At 43.9% G+C, this 19,273-nt stretch overlaps 1 protein-coding gene across 1 annotated transcript in view; it reads left to right on the forward strand.

Moving 5' to 3' along the window:
* The window catches only part of myo5aa (myosin VAa), a 32,978-nt gene that overhangs the window by 3,484 nt on the left and 10,221 nt on the right, over nucleotides 1–19,273 (forward strand). The window contains exons 2-23 of the mRNA XM_068741897.1: nucleotides 4,645–4,755; nucleotides 5,998–6,169; nucleotides 6,551–6,695; nucleotides 7,183–7,339; nucleotides 8,394–8,537; nucleotides 9,883–9,964; nucleotides 11,083–11,190; nucleotides 11,353–11,459; nucleotides 12,376–12,641; nucleotides 12,811–12,892; nucleotides 13,007–13,147; nucleotides 13,486–13,611; nucleotides 13,934–14,017; nucleotides 16,002–16,157; nucleotides 16,301–16,398; nucleotides 16,550–16,636; nucleotides 16,870–16,978; nucleotides 17,081–17,292; nucleotides 17,385–17,541; nucleotides 17,740–17,979; nucleotides 18,066–18,314; nucleotides 18,993–19,086. Coding sequence (XP_068597998.1) covers nucleotides 4,645–4,755; nucleotides 5,998–6,169; nucleotides 6,551–6,695; nucleotides 7,183–7,339; nucleotides 8,394–8,537; nucleotides 9,883–9,964; nucleotides 11,083–11,190; nucleotides 11,353–11,459; nucleotides 12,376–12,641; nucleotides 12,811–12,892; nucleotides 13,007–13,147; nucleotides 13,486–13,611; nucleotides 13,934–14,017; nucleotides 16,002–16,157; nucleotides 16,301–16,398; nucleotides 16,550–16,636; nucleotides 16,870–16,978; nucleotides 17,081–17,292; nucleotides 17,385–17,541; nucleotides 17,740–17,979; nucleotides 18,066–18,314; nucleotides 18,993–19,086 — 3,127 coding nt within the window. The remainder of the gene's footprint in view (nucleotides 1–4,644; nucleotides 4,756–5,997; nucleotides 6,170–6,550; nucleotides 6,696–7,182; nucleotides 7,340–8,393; nucleotides 8,538–9,882; nucleotides 9,965–11,082; nucleotides 11,191–11,352; nucleotides 11,460–12,375; nucleotides 12,642–12,810; nucleotides 12,893–13,006; nucleotides 13,148–13,485; nucleotides 13,612–13,933; nucleotides 14,018–16,001; nucleotides 16,158–16,300; nucleotides 16,399–16,549; nucleotides 16,637–16,869; nucleotides 16,979–17,080; nucleotides 17,293–17,384; nucleotides 17,542–17,739; nucleotides 17,980–18,065; nucleotides 18,315–18,992; nucleotides 19,087–19,273) is intronic.

The raw sequence follows: 19,273 nt of genomic DNA on the forward strand, positions 1-19,273 counted from the left end.
TCTTTACATGGAAGTCGGATGAAATGCAGTCAAGATATTCATCTTTCCCTTTGGATGAATCGTTATAAATTCGATTATTCTTTAGCACCATGATGGGATAATGAAATCAATCCCGATGCGATTCCCGTGAGCCTCAGTTGCAGTTTGTCCAGTGAACTGGTAGCTTTCAGCAGCCTATCATGCTAAACATTGTGAGTGCTAGTTTACAGCGATGTGCTGCGTGACATAGCGGCGATGCTTTACGTGCTTGTTTTCTCTCCAGCTGTGATTCCGAGCATGTGCATTAGATTACTGAGATAACCTACTTAAAGTAATTGCGCAGCCATGTTGCGTATGCTTCCGTCATCCTGTCATATAGAAGCAAACGCAGCGAGGGTGAATGTGCAACGGCCGCCCTGCGTCTGTGGATCGAGTCGAGAGTCGGACTGTTTCTGTTGTGAAACCTTTGAAATTTGTCCTTTTCACAATGCAGATACATTTAGAATCTGAAATTTGCTATTATCGTTGGGATGTCGTTGGACGTTTGCTTCTCCAAGGAGGGAAAGGATGATTTCCTTCCCTCCTCGCTCCTGTCAGAAAGCTGTTCTCGGGACCATTTCAGCGGTTTGTGGGAAAGTCATGTTTTCCTGATCTGAGCGACTCTCTGCCTCAAAACTCACGTGATTTAAGGAAGGAAGCCCGGATGCTTGACAGACAACAGCAGCGGCCAGTCATCAGTCACAGGGCACGGAGCCTTGGGAATTGTAGGTTAGCGCTGCTTCTGTCTGCGGGCACAATGGGAAGGGTTCATTCACCAGCCTCTTCTGGAGCTCGGAGCTCGGTCAGCGTCTGCTCTAGAGCTGCATCCAGGAAACCGTGAGCTGCATGGCTCGATAAAGAGACGAGATGAACCAGGAGTTTATCCAAGTAAGTTGTTGTTGTTGTTTTCTGCTGAATCCAGCCTGCCCCTCCCTCCATTCATTGATCAGGAGGACGAGCAGCCTGAGAAAAGTCTTGGTTGTTGTATTGATGGCGTTGCGTCACCGATGCCGATGCGTTCTCGGTCCCGGCACGCCCTGCCTCTGTAGCTGTGTGACCCAAATCAGCAAGTCAGAGATGGGTCTCTGTTGCTGTTGTTGTTTAATTAAAGGAAACACCTTGTTTCAGAAATCTCTCTGAATCACTTTGTCCCAGGCTATGTATAAGACACATATACGTCGATGTCACCGCATTGTTGGAAAGATGGATCCATGCTAGCATCCATGGCTTAACGGTTAGCTTTAGCAGGTTGTACCGTATGGAGCAGAAAGGGGAAGAGAATGTTTCTGTTATCTTGTTTTCCTTTAGTTTTGTTGCTAACGTATGCTTGTCTTGATTTGTAAATGTTCTCTGGCCCGTTGCGAGTCTTATCCTGACATAATGAAGAGACGTGAACTCCTCTACTCCGATCCGCTGAGGAGATCAGGCTCAGGCCGCCGGAGGAAACGACTCTGATCTGTAATTGATCAGCGGGCATCGGTTCTCTGGCTGTGGCAGCGTTTCTGTCGATGCCTCGGCGTCACGCTGAGCAGAAAAACAGCCCATTCTCATGTGATGTCATGTGATGAGGCCTCCTCAGCCTGGGACTCCAATGACGGCTGTGCTGGGAATAAGAAAGCCAAACCGTTTCTGCGCACCACTGCAGCCGTCTTGTTCTTTCCTTCTGCTGGATTGTGATGCAAAATGTTTTTCCATTTTTTTTAAGTTTTCATCTGCTGCGTTTCACTTTACTGCCCCCTTCTTGATTTTAATTCCTCCAAAAAAGTTGAAAGACTATGATAATAAGTTTGACCTCATTTTAGTTTCTTTCTTTTTTTTTACCTCTGCCCGGGAGGTTTTCGTCGGATGGTGGGTTTATCGACAGAATTATCGACAGAAAAACTACAAACGGGCTCTCCATGAAACGAGGATCTCCTAGTTTGTGCCTTTTGATGTGGATCCAAATAAAGTTGAGGATGCATCAGGCGTTTTTGGAGAGGGTATTGTCCTTCAGCGCTGTCAGTTCGATTCTGGATAAGACCTGACTGAATTAAAGGGGATTTGTTGGGCCTAAATCCGTCTGCAGTCAAGAGTCAGAATCCTGATCCCTTTTGGCCCATTGTCCAACAGGTTATACTGTGTGATATATTCTATTTTGTAGATTTTAAATCGGTGGATGGAAATTAGAACAAAGTTCTCTGATAAACTTTGAGTTAAATGTCGGCATTTAACTCAAAGGCGGAAACACTGGAGGAAACGGCGTCTCCAGCGAGAGCTCAGGGTGGAGTCTCTCTAATCTGTTGTTGGCTTGCATATTTGTAAACACGTTTAAAAGGATGCTCCGCCCCCACACCCCCAGCACACCTTTAGACAATACAGACACCTTCCCAGTGTCCTGATCTCCCCAGACTCCAAAGCTCAGTCTTCCTCTCATGTTGCGGCGGCATTGCATTTGGATCAGGACCTAATGGTTGGCCACAGCAGCTACACTGGACAGCTTTAAAGTTGTAGCTCCCTGTTTAAAGGTATGCAGAATGAACTTGCTATCAGTGGGAAACCTGATGCATGTAGCTGCTATATTTTTTTGGCGATGGATGAGTGGCAGAGCTGTAGCTCATCCACAGCGCTCGGCCTTCTCCCTGTGTTGTTGATGTAGAGTAGTGTGAAGAAGAATTGGACCCGTTCCTGAGTTCTTTAGTTTTTGGTGTATCTCACAAAACTTAACGTACTTTTAAGGGAACTTGAGTGAAAACAAATTATAGAGGATTATGTCCTTTAAACTCAAATGTGTGTGTGTTTGAATCCTCCTTCATCGCTCTCCTGTTTTCTGAACCCAGGGGAATTTGCTGGTCTATAAATATCAGCTTCTGCAGCAGTGATTTTTTGCAGTCTGTCATTTTTCCAGCGCTCAAATAAACACACACCTCTGTGAGGTAAAAGAAAGCATTACATCAGTCACATCATGTTAGACACACGCACTGATTTGTAATGTGAGAAACAGGTGTGTGTGTCTGTGTGTGTAGGTGTGTGTTTTTATAATGAGAATCAGGATGTGTGCCAAGTAGTGCAGCAAATTCTCTGAGGTGTGATGCTGCTCAAAACTTGATGTTGCTATTTTAATCCCCTGTACCCCCCCCCCCCCCCCCCCTCTCTCTCTCTCTCTCAAACGACAAGCAAAATGGTGGGTTGAATGGGATGAGCCATGAAGACAGGCAGGCAAAGCAGCCATGTCTGCGTAAAGTTATAAAACGACCCCCCCCCCCCCCCCCACACACACACACACACACACATTTAAACCTTTAAAACTACTTGTTCCATCAGGAACAGGCAGAATTCATTCTTGACATTCGTCAGCTAAATTTTAAGCTGACATTTTCATAGATTGAAACTCCTATAAACTAATTATTGAGTCTTTAGTTGAATGGCATGTACTTCAAACAGCTCGCTCGAAATGAATGGATTAGTAAACGTTGGTGCGCGTGCCTTTTCCTCTGAAGCTGTTTATACCACAGGAAAATATTGAATGCGATGGAAGCTGCAAACAGTTGCAGGCCACAAAGCCTAAAATGTGTTTCTTGACTTGAAAGCAATGAGCATTGTTCATTTATACCTTTAAATAATATTTCTTTAATTCAGTTTCCAGACATCAGAAACCGGCGTCTCTCCCACTGAGCCCTTATCCACTGGCCTCTTTTACTCTGGCAGGAGAAGTCATCCCCAACAGAAGCCATGAAATCATTGTCAGAGGGATTATCAGTGCGATGCGCTTCACCCGCCTGCGTCTTCATCAAGAACTCGTCTTTCAGACGCTGCATTAATGGCCGAGTATTTGCTTATATGCTTGAACGAGATCACGTAGAAATGAAAATCCTGATTTGTATCGGAATAAGTGCACGTGTGTTTCTGAAGCCTTGAAAAAAGCTTTCAGAAAAAAAAAGAAGAGTATTACGTCCAATCTTCTCATTTTCAAAGTAAAAATGTCCAAACTTTTTTTTACTGCAAAAACAAGCACTCATAAAATAAATATTAACTCATCTCAACTATGGCAACACGATCACGCTGCAAGCCCCGTCCGTCCTTCTAGAGTGACTGCCTGCCAGTGTTCACCACCGTTTTCACCACATGTTGGTGATCAGCCGATCGCTTCTGGTCACAAGTCTGTAACAGATCTATAGTGAAGGAGCTTTGGTTCATATGTGTGTGAATTTGCAGTTATGGCCACAGCTGCATTCCCCAGTCATCAGCCACAGTTCCTTTTTCAGCAGTTGGGTCGCACAACTTCGGCTGGCCATCATAAACCATGTGCTCATGAGTGTGGAAGAGAAAACACAAGAGCCCAGTGTTTGCTGAGGTCCCAAACGACAAGCAGAATTAGTAGAATTAGCGATTAGTAGAGATTCCTGAAACTTGTCTATTTCAGGTTTAAGACATTTGGTTAATCTTTTGTGGACATGAAATTTCAGAATTATAAAAGTCACAATATATAATTTTATAGTTATCCTAACAGTCGGTATATATACTGAGCCCAGGTTTAAGCATCATTTGAATCTTAAGTATGATGTTTTGACTGCTGATGTAAAATGTGTCCAACTCCTCGTTAGTCTGAATCCATACTTGTATTTTCCCACCCGTCCCTTTGTCCCTCAGTGTGCACGGGTGTGGATCCCTGATGCAGAGGATGTATGGAGGTCTGCTGAGCTGACCAAGGACTACAAAAATGGCGACTCCTCTTTGCAGCTCATGTTGGAGGATGGAAAGGTGAGAACAAAAAGGCGGTGATGTGGGAAGGAAGTAGTCACAGTTTGTCTCCCCTCGGCTGTTTTTATTGCCTGCACTCTTTCTCGATGACTCAGAGTCTTCAACGATCTGGGCCTGGTTCATCGCTATTGGTTGAGATGCATGGCAGTAACGTCTTAGAATGCAAACAGCCAGCAGCTCCTTGCAATCACTATTCCTTTAAATGAATGCATGCATCTGGCCAATCGTTTGCCATATTGCCTTGGGTGATTTCCTCTTTATGTGATCCTGTGTTAATGTAACCAGCATAATCATGCTAGTTCTTCTGATGTGTTTGGTTGACCACGAGCCGAGCAAACTGGCAGTCCAGGCTTGATGAAGATCAGTGACTTTTGATTACAGTATTTTTATTTGGTGATGAAGGATATTTTTGAACCTTCATGTGCTTTACAGGCCATTATTTTCAACATAATTCAAGCCCTGAAATAGAACAGGAAGAAATGATACCAAAGTAACAAGTGCATGCTGCCTGAAAATGAAATGTTATTATTATTATTATGCAGTCATGTTAAAATTAATTTTACATAAATCTAATAATAAGTAATAAAATCTAATAATGTCCTTCAGACTTGTTTACTCAAGGACTTCCTGTATCACAGTCACCGAGGAAACCTTGGCTGAGGCCTTAACTTTTGGAACGGTTTGTGGAGGAGGCTTATCTTTGATTACTGATGGATGTGTTTCGCATAGTTCTTAAATTCTGAGCCAAAATGATGAAAGCTGCCCTATTTCATATCGAAGAGTCTTTAAAACATTTCCAGATCCTGATCTGGATCATCGCCAAAATCATCACCCTTAGGATGAGAATGTCGTGAAATTCAAGTTATTGCACAATCCTGCTAACAAAACAGACCATTGTGAACCAATCACATGACTTGCTTGATGAAGTCGCAAAGAGAAGAGAGAGACATTTTATTTTTAAGGGTGTAAGAAATGACATGTAATAATGAAAGCTCAAAGACTTAAAACCATAAATACGTAGTTTTGCTCCAGAGCCAATGAAAATAGTATTTTGCCATGCTAAATTCATTTCCTGTCTCATGATGTTTCTGAGAAAACATTAAAAATCATTTTGTATTGTATTGTATCATTTTGTACAGAAGTTTACTGGCATTCTTAATAAAACCTACGAAGCCGCTGATCAAAACAAACAAACAAACATTGTGCCATTTCTCTGCTGCACCTCTCCTGCTTCATCTCCAGAGCATCCAGCACACACTGGACTCCGCCACGAATGACCTGCCTTACCTGCGAAACCCTGACATCCTGGTGGGTGAGAATGATCTCACAGCTCTCAGCTACCTCCACGAGCCGGCCGTGCTGCACAACCTCAAAGTCCGCTTTGCCGATTCCAAGCTCATCTACACTTACTGCGGTAGGTGGCGCTGTAACGACCCGACTGCGTGTTATCAGTGATTTAGTGTAGAATCCTCCGAACTGAGGATGAATGGTTCATGAAAAGAAGAAACTAGTGATGGAGCATCACTGGAAGAGATTTAGTAACATTCCTTTTCACCAAGAGAATATTTGATCTGTAAAATCTCTTAAATGAGCTGCTTCAGTTCAACGTATGACTTATTTGTATATATTTTGTTATTGTAAATGGTTCTGTTATATTCATGTTGACTTGCACGTCATTGTTATGCACCGGAATAACACTATATTCCTTGTAAGTGTAATATTTCTGCTGGTTCTCAGATGTTTAACACGGAACGTGAAACATCTGTGTTTTACCTGCTTCACCTCTGTGTCACAGGAATCGTCCTGGTGGCCATCAACCCGTATGAGACGCTGCCCATCTATGGCGCAGACATCATCAATGCCTACAGCGGCCAGAACATGGGAGATATGGACCCCCATATCTTCGCCGTGGCGGAGGAGGCTTACAAACAGATGGCCAGGTTTGTGTGGCTGTGTTACCTGAGTAGCCGTGGGTCCAGTCTCCGTGCCGCTCCGCCCGCCTCCTTCAGGGTTTGTAGGTCAAAGCTCAGCCAGAAATAGGCTCATGGTGGTCTCACTGTCACTCTCCTGCGTGCCTTTTTAATCACACACACACACACACACACACGCAAACCAATAGATGTCTGTAGCCTCTTCTGGAACATGTAACGTGTTTGTAAATCCGCAAACAGCTCAACAGGTTTTTGTTAAAACTCCGTTGTAGAGATAACAAAGCGGACGGCTAACAGGAATGGTGAGACATTTGAATTTACACTTTAAAGGCGTGTTCTCTTCCTGAATGTGTGATGAAAGCATCATATTCAACCTTCACCAGTCGCATCTTTATCACCATTGAGTGAAAACACTCTACTAGGAGAACAGATGCTTCTCCATCATGGTTCTGTTATCTGAATGAAATATTTTTCTGTTTGTTTTGGACCTGCTAAGGGATGAGAGAAACCAGTCCATCATTGTGAGCGGGGAGTCCGGCGCAGGAAAGACGGTGTCAGCCAAATACGCCATGCGATTCTTTGCTACAGTCAGCGGCACTGCCAGCGAGGCCAACATAGAGGAGAAAGTCTTGGCTTCTAACCCCATCATGGAGGTGAGGACTAAAGTCTTTGTTCTAATTAGCAGTTTCCTTCAGCGTTTGCCTTGTCAGAGTTACAAAGAACACTTCTTCAAAATATTCACTGGTAAATGTACTTGCGTGCTCATAAATTAGTAGACGTGCATTCTCATTCATTCATTCATGCCCTGATGCAACAGGTCGACAAGCGGTGTATTTGAAAGGTTGTGGGTATAAATGGAAAGGCTCTGTTCCAGAGTCCGGCCCAGTAAATCTACGGTATGTTTATTTGGGGTTTGGCTGAATTTCAGGCTTCACTCTCGCTTCACCGGTGAGTTTTGATTTTGCCCCGCCCTTCAGTTTCTCCACGTGGTCTTTCTGTTCTGAATCTGATCTCTGCTGCGATGACGCGGGCTTTATCGCTAAATCTGTGTGCATTCTGCATTACTTCCTTCACAGTCGCATGCACAGGGGGAGTTGGAGGACTCTCCTACGCCCATATGCCACCGCTTCCTCCCCTCCTCCACCTTCTTCCACTCTTGCCCTCCCAACCGCTGTTTTTACCTCAAGCCAATCCCAGAAGAGCTTGCAGAATGAATGGAAACCTTTCTTTCCTTTCAGTGGTGTCATTTCAGCCTGGATACAGAGTTGCATCAGCCTTTTCCGTATTACCAAACTAGTGTGTGAGAGAGTGATGCAGGCAGAGACTGGACTACCTGCTCTGCTGAACGCCTCCTTGTCTCCTTGCAATGAACAAACTGTGTGTTTGGTCTCGACTCACCGAGGACTCTGGCCGCCTGCACATGATTTAACTCTGTTCATGCCAGCTCGCGGTCTATCTGGGCTTGTGTGTGTTTGCTTGCAGCCACACACCCACCTGTAGGCAGTTCTTCAGGGTCATTGATCAGTTATGTGTGTTGAACTAAGGCTAAAGCTATTGGCCAATGAACGGTAGCTCATTGGCCAAATCTGAGTCGTGTCCGTGGAGCAGAACAGAGTACAGATAAGCGACAACAGCTTTGCTCCGTTTGGTCAAAGACCTTCATCTCCGTGTGTTGCTGCCTTTTCTTTTTCATCTCCCGTCTCCCAGGCCATTGGAAACGCGAAGACCACTCGTAATGACAATAGCAGCCGCTTTGGGAAATACATTGAGATCGGCTTCAACAACCGCTACCATATCATCGGTGCCAACATGAGAACATATCTGCTGGAGAAATCACGAGTGGTGTTTCAGGTGAAGGCACAAAATCACTTTCGTTTCATATGAACACACGCACACACAAGGTCTTGTAGTTATTTAATGTCCCTGATCATGGAGATGCTTTTCTCCATTCTTTGGCATCGCTAACATACGTTTTTATAATACCGGCTGTTTATTGGCAGCTTTCTATTATTAATATGATCTATTTTGAAGGGAAAACTACTCGTTATTTTTGAAAAGAGGACTATCTTTAGTGTTTTTTAAGACGTGACTCTTGTTATCACCATCAGTAGCTGATACAGGTAAGAAGAGTCGGCCACACAAGCACACTCTGTTCAGTAGGAGTCATAAAATACACCACCAGTACCAACGGTCTGTCCGGCCCTGGTGTCCGTTTGAGCAGAAGAAGAATGCAGCAGTAATTTCCTTGTGTGCAAAGACAAGGAAGAGGAAACAAAGACCCCTTACCCACAATCCATCTGTCACGCTGGCTTACACCAGGGCATTCCTTTCCTCCTCTCTTTCTCTCAGGCATCAAAGACATTCCTCCCTAAACAATCATCTTTTCTTTATCTTCCTTATCCGATTCCTTTCTCTTCACACCGACACCAAGTCTCAGAGAAGCCAAATCGGTGCACATTTCAGAACAGAAACTTGAACTTATTTTTGGAATAATAATATAAATCCATGTTTGCACACTCTGTTTAGGTGACATTTGCCTGCTTTTCTCTTGTATAACTGTATTGTATATCTAGCGGGTGTATTTGTTCACTGGTGGAACCAGTAGGGCAGTGTCTCGATAAAGAGAGGAATGTTTTACACAAGCGTGCACACACACACACACTCTGCAGTCACAGACAGAGCTGTAGAGGAATGAGGATATTTGTGTAGAAACGTGATCACTTCCCTGCTTGGCTCTAGCGCCACCTACTTATAAGCAGAAGTTTTGTTAAAATCCATCTTCAGGTGCAGGATCACAAATGTAGGACGTGGGTAAGAGTTTTGTTCCCAGCTTTGAGCCACATCTTTTTGGAATTTGAGTTCTTTGTTTTCACCAGATATTGATCAGTAACTCCAGATGTTTCTCAGTGCACGGACACCAATGTCTGGATGCAGTAAATGGACATTGTGCCAGTAAAAAAAAGCACGACTGCCTCAAAGATATCTGTTGACATGACTTTGAGAAAGGATTAAATGCCGTGCCAGTGGTGCTTCAAAGTGAGCTGCTGAACTGTATAAATACACAGCATTGGTGAGTCTTGTGACCTGACAAAAGGGGGCATTACAGGGTGAGGCTGGTCTGCACGTGCTCAGTTAGGTCAGCTGAGCGTGCCTCGGGTGAAAGTTTGCACAATATCATTTTTATGCTTTCTTCCAGGCTGATGATGAGAGGAATTATCATATCTTCTATCAGCTCTGTGCTTCATCCCATCTGCCTGAGTTCAAGAATCTGAAGCTGAGTAAGTGTTATCATGCGTGCGCACTCATAGTTTAAACCAGTTGACTGCCAATTTTAATGTCGTACGAATATAGACTTTGCGAATAATTCATGTGTAACAAATCAGCAGTGACCAGAGATTAGATTGCTCTGATAGATTAGATTAGATTAAGAACTGTCCTAACTATAACTGCTCCTCATCTGAGCCCACAAATAAATTCATATATTATGAATATTTCTCTCCTCCATATCTCAGATGGTTCCTAAAGAGCGCTGCCAGATATCAGATTAGATATGCTAAAATCATTGACTGTGGCTGAACAGGCTCTCATACAGAGCACTCCCACTGTGGAGCTGCACCTGCTCATCCTAGTCATCACGCACACACACACACACACACACTGCTGACACTGTCAGGCACTCAATTGGCTTCCAAACACACACGCTCAGCTGCTCTTTTCCTCTCATGCAGGCTTCCTGCCTCAGTAAATGGTGCGGTTGTCGCATCATCTCAGAGCCTTAAAACGGTTAAGACACTGATTCTGGGACGGTTGAGCATTATTCTTATCCAACAAACCTGAGCCACACGCAAAATAAAGAGATGGTATCTGTGTGTCGGTAGATCGGAGAGTTTAAGTAGGCTGTTGTGGAATTCCTATCATTCGAGTGGGTCAGGTTTTGTTAAAGATATCCACCCTCACTTATGTAATAAACAATTAATTAACTCAATGTGGGAAAATCGCTCTGCTGTTCTCTGGCCTTTATTCTCTTTATTACAACCACCCTAACCTCAACCACTGACATCTGCCTCTGACTGACAACCACCGTGGTGCACATGGGCTTTACTTGCTAGGTCAGCTTTATCATCACATACTGGCATTGTTGCTATGGTTACTCACAAGATTACCAGACTGCAGCTGTGTCTGTGATTTTTTTTTCAGTTCCTTTTGGTCAATCTGAATAAAGTTTTTTTCCTTTTGGCCCAACTAAATGTGAAGTAATGTTTTTTGTTGGGGGGCATCAGAAGCATGTTCTTCCACTGCGGCTCTGCAGATAGAAGACGTGACAGCAGCTGTACCCAAGTGACACAATTTAAAATGATCATTACGGTATTTAAAGTGTCTTTGTTTCTCCACTCAGGCAACGCGAACAACTTCCTGTACACTATGCAGGGCAGCAGCCCCGTTATTGATGGTATCGACGACAGCAAGGAGCTTTCCAACACCCGCAGTGCCTTCACACTGCTCGGTAACATGCACATCTTCACCTTTAAGTAAACGCACGTTTACTCATATTGTGGCTGGAAGAATATTATCATTATTTACGGGTACAACTAAATATTAATGATGCTGCTACGCTGGTAGTCACAACTTACCAATAAGTAGATTGTCTGTGTTTTCCCCTTGCCAGGTATTAATGAGTCCTATCAGATGGGGTTGTTCCGGGTTTTGGCTGCTATTCTTCATTTGGGAAATGTGGAGATAAAGGACAGAGATGCAGACAGCAGCGTCATTCCCGTAAGGAGAATATTTGTTCTGTAGGAGATAATATTCACAACGTTATATCTTTACAATTCCACTTTTTTCACCCAGTTGCGTTTTGGTTTGTGTGTGTACTCCTGGATGTAATTCCTCATCTTTTTTTCTTTTACTCTGTGCTGTTCTCTTGGGGGGAAATGGCTTAAACTGCTTTAACTACTGTGCTAATGCCTCTTCAATGTACAGTTTGAATAACAATTCAAAACTGAGCAGTTTAAATCTTTATATGGTCAAAAGTAATTGAGCTAAGCCCTTGGGCATGGGAAGCATTGGAGATGTGAACAGGACACGCTACCAGGATTCTGAGTGGACCAATATTTTTTCACCATATTTCAGATTTTTTTTTTTATTTGTTTATAATTTATAGTAGGGTGTAGAGACTAGGGGAAAGCATGCAGCAAGTGGGTACAGGTGAGAATCTACCTGCTGCCATAGGACTGCGTCCTCGATTTGTGGGCCGCAGGCTCAACCAGCCCAGCCAAACTTCAATGCATAGATATCATTTTATTTGTGCTATATATAAGCTGGTTCATGCTCCATCTGTCTATAACAGTACAAGAAGAAAGAATGGGGTATTTTAAGACCCTGCCAAAGGTTACCCCCTGTATGTCCATATGGGGAACCGTCTACCCACGTCTCCTCAAAAGTCACTGGACAGCATTCAATGACATTTCACACATGACATTATTTTTTCTAGCATCGGGGGCATCTGTAATTTGTAATGAAATCCTGATTGACTTGAGGATCTCTCTCTATTGATTCATTATGCAATTGCAGTTTCAGATAACAGAAGCCTTTTTAGTGTTGTGATTGATTAGCAATGCTGGAATCCATGTTTACTCAGCCGACACCTTGTTGGGTGACTTCAGGTCATGATCGAAATCTCTTTCTGCAGCCCAACAATCACCACCTGGCGGCATTCTGCGAGTTGGTAGGCGTGACCTACCAGGACATGAGACAGTGGCTGTGCCACAGGAAGCTGAAGACGGCTACAGAGACGTACATCAAGACCCTCCCCCGCCTGCAGGCCACCAACGCCCGTGACGCCCTGTCCAAACATATCTACGCCAAGCTCTTCAACTGGATTGTGGCGCATGTGAACAAAGCCTTGATCACAAATATAAAACAGCATTCCTTCATTGGGGTCCTTGATATCTACGGGTATGTCTGTGCAGTCGCCGGATTTATTGCTATACCATTATGAAATGCAGCGGTGATGTTGCATCTCACCAATATCCTGTCTCGCACACAGGTCCGTGTTGATCGAACTGAGCGTGCTAGCCTTGTCGTCCGTGTCATCCAGCTGTTCTCTTCTGTTCTTTCTCCCCAGGTTTGAGACATTTGACACCAACAGCTTCGAGCAGTTCTGCATCAACTATGCTAATGAGAAACTCCAGCAGCAGTTCAACATGGTGAGCAGCATGCGCGTTATCTAATGGAATGCCACACCGGTTACAGATGTGACTGACTGTATACAACTTAACACCCCCCCACCTGTGTGTCTTTGTGTGTGTGTGTGTGTGCAGCATGTATTCAAGCTGGAACAAGAGGAGTACATGAAGGAGCAGATCCCCTGGACTCTGATCGACTTCTATGACAATCAGCCCTGCATCAACCTCATAGAGGCGAAGATGGGAGTCCTGGACCTGTTGGACGAGGAGTGCAGGGTACCTTTTTTCTGCATCATTGAATACTTTGAAAATATTTTTTATAATCTATATTACCCATACCTGTGTTGTGTTGTAGTAAATTACTTGATGTAAGTCACTTCAGATGTAGTGAGCATTGTTTCCAACTTGTAAAAAAAAAAGGGGAGACTGAATGCGGAATGCTTTTGGCCTATTTGTCGAAGAGATGTTTGCAAACAGGTCTCCTCATATGCTGATCGGTGATGGGAATCAGTGCAACACAATAACGTAGTAATATCGTGAGAGAACTTTAGGTTTTGTTGCTTTTACAAGCAGATGGATACACGCGTGTCTCTATTCGTCTATTCCTCCACCAGATGCCAAAAGGCTCGGATGATTCGTGGGCTCAGAAACTCTACAACACTCACCTGAAGACCTGCTCTCTCTTTGAGAAGCCACGCATGTCCAACCGCGCCTTCATCATCCAGCATTTTGCTGACAAGGTGGGTATGGGCGACTTCATGTCTAATAATTTCTTTTTTTGTTATTGTACTTGGGTTTTTAAATAATATGTTAAAGGAAAAAAATGTATTCAATAGAAAACATTACCGGTATTTGGGATAGATTGGATTCTGTGGGAAATATGATTTTTTTTTTATTATCGCTGCCATGTGTTTGTGCATTTGCCCTTGTTGTTGACATTATCTTCATGCAAAAAAATAATAAAAGGACCAAAATAAGAAGTCTGACTCAAAGTGAAAATAAAAGAACTGGAAAATCAGAGTACCGGTATTATTTTGTGACACTGCTTTGCATTTATGGCAGGTGGAATATCGGTGTGAAGGTTTCCTGGAGAAGAACAAGGACACGGTGAATGAAGAGCAGATCAATGTGATGAAGGCCAGCAAGGTGAGGAATGCCAGAATGCAGTCAGTCAAAAGTGGAATTTAATTCATATGCAGCCCAAAAGACTTGAGCTATGCACCGGCCCATACATCTGTTATTCCATTTAAATGTACTGTTTGCTTACGGTACATGTTTTAATATAGATCATTAACTTAATATTGGAACCTCCTACTCTCACACACACTAATAAGCCTACATTAGTCAGTTTAGGGCAAATTAACATCACATAAGTGTGTTTGCTTGTGCAAACGTGTGTGTTCATTGTATTACTTAATGCTCTTTTGACAAACACAATACACCATAGGTGTTGATTGAAGATAAAGGATTGTCAAGAAGTCTTGGCACGCTATCAGCACCACCATATCCTAACATCTTGACAAATTCCCATCGTCATATTTCATGTCCAAGGCACGAATCAAAAACTCTATTTTTTCATCAAGTGGGCCATTTTCTGTTTAGGAACATTTATATATTTTAATTTCCATGGCTATAAGTTGAATTTAGGCCATTCATATACATTTCTTCTTCTGGGGATTGTCAGCAGACCAAAAACTATAAAACATAGTTTACACAGCAACCTTTTCCTTTAAGAGTATCGTGTTAAATATTCCAGCATTATGATGCACCTCCGTTCCTGCACTGGGACCTGCAGGAGACACTGAGGACTCTCACTTTCTTGCTGATCTGCTTGCAAATCAAATCAATATGGTGCACTCGAGAAACGGCTCATGTGGAAATTACCCATATTGCAACCTGGGATGTCATAAAATACAACGTACAAACACAAATGTCCTTTATACTTCATGCAGGCTTGGAACTCAGTGGAAATGCATCTCAAAGTGTTCAGAGAAAGACAAATCATCCCATTCTTTCCATGCTTTCAGCGTCGGCGTCTGCCTTTATTTTCTCCTTGTTTTGAATTGCAGATTGCAGTGTTTGATGTGGGTAAGAGGGATTCTGAACTGGATCAGAACCTGAACTGTCGGCCTTTCCTTTAAACTTTTCACGTCATTTTGTCTTGTTTTTGTCATGTTGTCTCCACATGTTGTCCATGTATGTTTGGTTTTGTCCTCATCATGACAACCCTTCGCTGCCAGCAGAAGGTAAACAGAGGCGTTCTTCCAACGCTGGTCTGCCTGTAGCTCTTTCTGTCCTTCCCTTTCTGTTTATTTTCTGTTACTGACTTCTTCTCACTCTAACAGCACTGCAGACACTGAAGATTCCTGTTTGTTTGCTGCATGCGAAGCACTAAATGCACTGTGGCAGATGAAAGTGGAGGGTTCACATGAATAGGGACAAAGAAAGGATGGTGATGCTGAGAGCAGCCAGTGAAGCCTTTGTGACGGTGGCTGTCCTGCATAATGCTGCTGCGAACAGGACCTGGAGCTGCACTCCTGCTTCCTCATATAACCTCTGTGTTATGTAGAACATGTGTTTTACTAAAGGCTATGCTTGTTCATGTTTATGCCATAACACTACAGCAAAACAGATCATATGCGACCTCTGTATATTGTTTTATATGAAAGAAACAAACCTTTTCTCAATTTTTACTCTGTTTTTTTTATGATGCTGCAACAGATCTAATCAACACTAATCAGTCCATTGATACTCGCTCATCTAACATGAAAATATTAGATTTTCAGCTGTCTTGTGTTTCTTAATTGCCGCTCTTGTAGCTACAATTTACTGATAAACGTGTGTTAACTTTAATGTGAGTGTAAAAAGGATGTAATCAAAATTTTAGGTTTTGTGGAAAGCATTTGAATGCAAGCTGTTCTCGTGTCTCCACTGAGGCAGTCGGCATGAGAGAAGTCCATATGGACGCCATGTATAGTAACGAGATCATTAGATCATTAGAGCATGTAACTGATAGATGTGCTCGGTGGTGTTTGATGTATTTCTCAGTACATCAGCACTGCCTGCTTTGTGTAATGCTGCCATCAGCTGTTCTGTTTCGTGACTGCTGTTTGTGGGCTGCTATTCCCAGTTTGCCCTGCTGGTGGAGCTGTTCCGAGATGAGCAGAAAGCCATCAGCCCTACGGGTCAGGTTCCCGGCACCGGGGGCCGAACCCGGCTCGGCATCAAACCTGAGAAGAGCCGAGAGAAGACCAGCAAGGAGCACAAGAAGACCGTCGGCTGCCAGGTTGATACGTTTCTCTGTTGTGTTTTCTCATGTGGTCAGAAGCCAATATTGATTCAATATTGGCCAAATAAGTGCATTCATTAATTCAGAAAGAAACGATGAAGATGAAGATTGTGAAAATAATGAAAGGTCCTCTCTCATAGTTTCGTAACTCTCTACAAATGCTGATGGAGACTTTGAATGCGACCACTCCGCACTACGTACGCTGCATCAAGCCTAACGACTTCAAGATGGCCTTCACGTGAGTCTCCTCTGTTTAAAACGGCCTCAGTTGTGTTTATGAGTGAATTCTCATTGCATAATTAATGCTTTATGGGTTCTGGAGGTATTAACTTCCTCTAACCGGCTATTTGCTCAACTCTAATTCGCAGTGACCATTTGTTTTTTGGCAGGTTTGATCCCAAGCGTGCGGTGCAGCAGCTCAGAGCCTGTGGCGTCCTGGAAACGATCCGGATCTCTGCTGCAGGTTTCCCATCCAGGTACTGATGCATACCTGATTCCCATGGTCTCTTTTGTGATTGATAACTTTTTGCACTGTGAATTTTAAACGTTGCTTAGCTGAGGGCAAACGCAAATTCAACACAATTAACTCTACATTTTTTTTTTACGTACAGTAAACTGTTGTTTGTTGTTTTATTTTATAATCACTAGGGAAATAGATAAATGTTTAGATCCTGGCCTTCTTCTGATGGTTTTCGTGTGTGTGGGTCAGATGGACGTACCAGGAGTTCTTCAGCCGCTACAGAGTGCTGATGAAGCAGAAAGATGTGCTACCCGACAAGAAGTTAACCTGCAAGAACGTTCTAGAGAAGCTAGTTGAGGTCAGTCATGATGTCCGTGTTTAACGCTGTCTTTATTTTACTTTTTTCCCTCCCACCTAAACGTTGTTCGTATCCCTGATCTTTGCTCCTTTCCATCTTCAGGACCAGGATAAATATCAATTTGGTAAGACCAAGATCTTCTTCAGGGCTGGCCAGGTCGCCTACCTGGAGAAGCTGAGGGCAGATAAGTTGCGCGCTGCCTGCATTCGCATCCAGAAAACTATCCGCTGCTGGCTGGCCCGCAAGAAGTATCTGCGTATGCGCAGCGCTGCTATCACCATCCAGAGGTTCATCCGAGGGTACCAGGCTCGCTGGTGAGTTGACTGGTTTAAGCATGTTTCATAATTGTCATCAAATAAATCAAAGGTCTTGAGTGTTTTGAAATGTGCATATTTCTTATCATCAGTCTCGCCAAGTTCCTGCGTCGCACTCGGGCAGCCACCGTCATCCAGAAGCACCAGAGGATGTATGTGGAGAGGAAACGCTACAGACAGAAGCAGGCAGCCGCCCTGGCCATGCAGACAATCCTCAGAGCTTACATGGCCCGGCAGAAGTACCAGGCGGTACGACACGCATCACAACACACCGCAAAATATTCTGTCCTTGTAGCCGTCTTCTTCAACACAAGACTTCGGGGGGGGCATTTACTGCCTTTTCCTCTCTGCTTGAGAAATCTTTCCTTGGGGGGGAAGTCCATCGGTCCCGACATGTGCTCTTACTTCCCGTTGTTTCTGCTTTTCTGTTTCGGTGTCCGTCTGCAGCTGCTACGGGAGCACAAGGTGGTGATCATTCAGAAGCGTGTCCGTGGATGGTTGGCCCGTTGCTGGTACAAGCGCTGCCTCGTCTCCATCGTCTACCTGCAGTGCTGCATCCGCAGGATGAGGGCCAGGCGTGAGCTGAAGAAGCTGAAGATCGAGGCTCGCTCAGTGGAGCACTTCAAGAAGCTCAACAAAGGCATGGAGAACAAGATCATGCAGCTCCAGAGGAGGATTGATGAGCAGGTTAACTACCCCTTTCCCACTGTTTGTTTTTACCTACTCATGCATATATTAGTTTATGACGTTCTCTGTTATCTTTTTCCCTTCAGAGCAAGGACAACCGGGCGGTTAACGAGAGGCTTATCAGTCTGGAGAATTCCTATACGACAGAAAGTGAGCGGATGCGCACTGAGCTTGGCCGGCTGCACGGGGTGGAGGAGGAGGCCAAGATCAAATCCAACCAGGTGTCCACGCTGCTGGAGGAGCTTGAGCGGCTGAAGAAGCAACTGAAAACCACACAGCAGGAGAAGAAGACCATTGAAGACTGGGCGCAATCCTACCAGACTGAAATGGAGAAGGTAAGTCGTGACCTGGACACCTGATCCTTTGCCTGCGGTTGTCCTGGTCCTCCCTTTGCTTGTGCACAGTGAAAATGCACCGTGCCGTTTCCTGTACTACAGACGCCGACGTCTTTGCCTCTCCTTCAGGACACTTGATTTAAGTTCCTGCAACATTTCCACACATGATGGTTGCACATTTGAACCTTTGTTTTGGACATTAACTTGGGGGTTTTGGTGGAGTGCAGTGATTTTGTACTTTTCACTGTGGTGTGATTTATTTCTTTATTTTTGAATAAGTGGCTTATCTAGTTAATTTAAAACCTCATCTGTCTTATCTACTATTTGTTTGTGTCACCATCAGAAGTTACTTTGATAGAAAACGACCCCCCTGAGTAGTCCCCTTTAGTTTTCTAGAACTATACATCATGAATGACCTTTTTCACCGTAACTATGCACATTGGCATCAGAGGAAAACAGTTTTGCCCTGATTTAGGAGACACAGAGAACCAATGGGAAGTGGGCACATGGTGGGCTCAGAGGGCAACGTTGCCCTGAGGCAGGTGAGCGCGGCAGCTACAGCAGTGTTTTAGAAAGGTAGCCACTTAGCTGTGTTTTTCTTTTTTTAGTTTTGTCTTTGAACTTACAGCATTTCATTTGAAGGCATGTGGGCTAAATAAATGGATTGTGTGCGTTTAGATGGTCTCGGACCTGAAGGATCAGAACGGCTCGCTGAAGAAAGAGAAGGACGACTTGAACAGGTTGATTCAGGAACAGAGTCAGCAGATGACAGGTATGCAAAATCACCATATTATTTATACTGATCCGTGATAACACGGATCAGTATAAATGGTAGAATTTTCTTTTTTACGCCAAAGTTGGGCATACAGCTTTACTCTGTGTCCAATCATGTCAGCTTGCGCACACATTCAGATATGTTAACATATGGTCCATCCACTCAGCCTTTTGGGGGATTGGTA

This window comes from Brachionichthys hirsutus, chromosome 1, assembly GCF_040956055.1.
Source record: "Brachionichthys hirsutus isolate HB-005 chromosome 1, CSIRO-AGI_Bhir_v1, whole genome shotgun sequence".
Classification (NCBI taxonomy): Eukaryota; Metazoa; Chordata; class Actinopteri; order Lophiiformes; family Brachionichthyidae; genus Brachionichthys; species Brachionichthys hirsutus.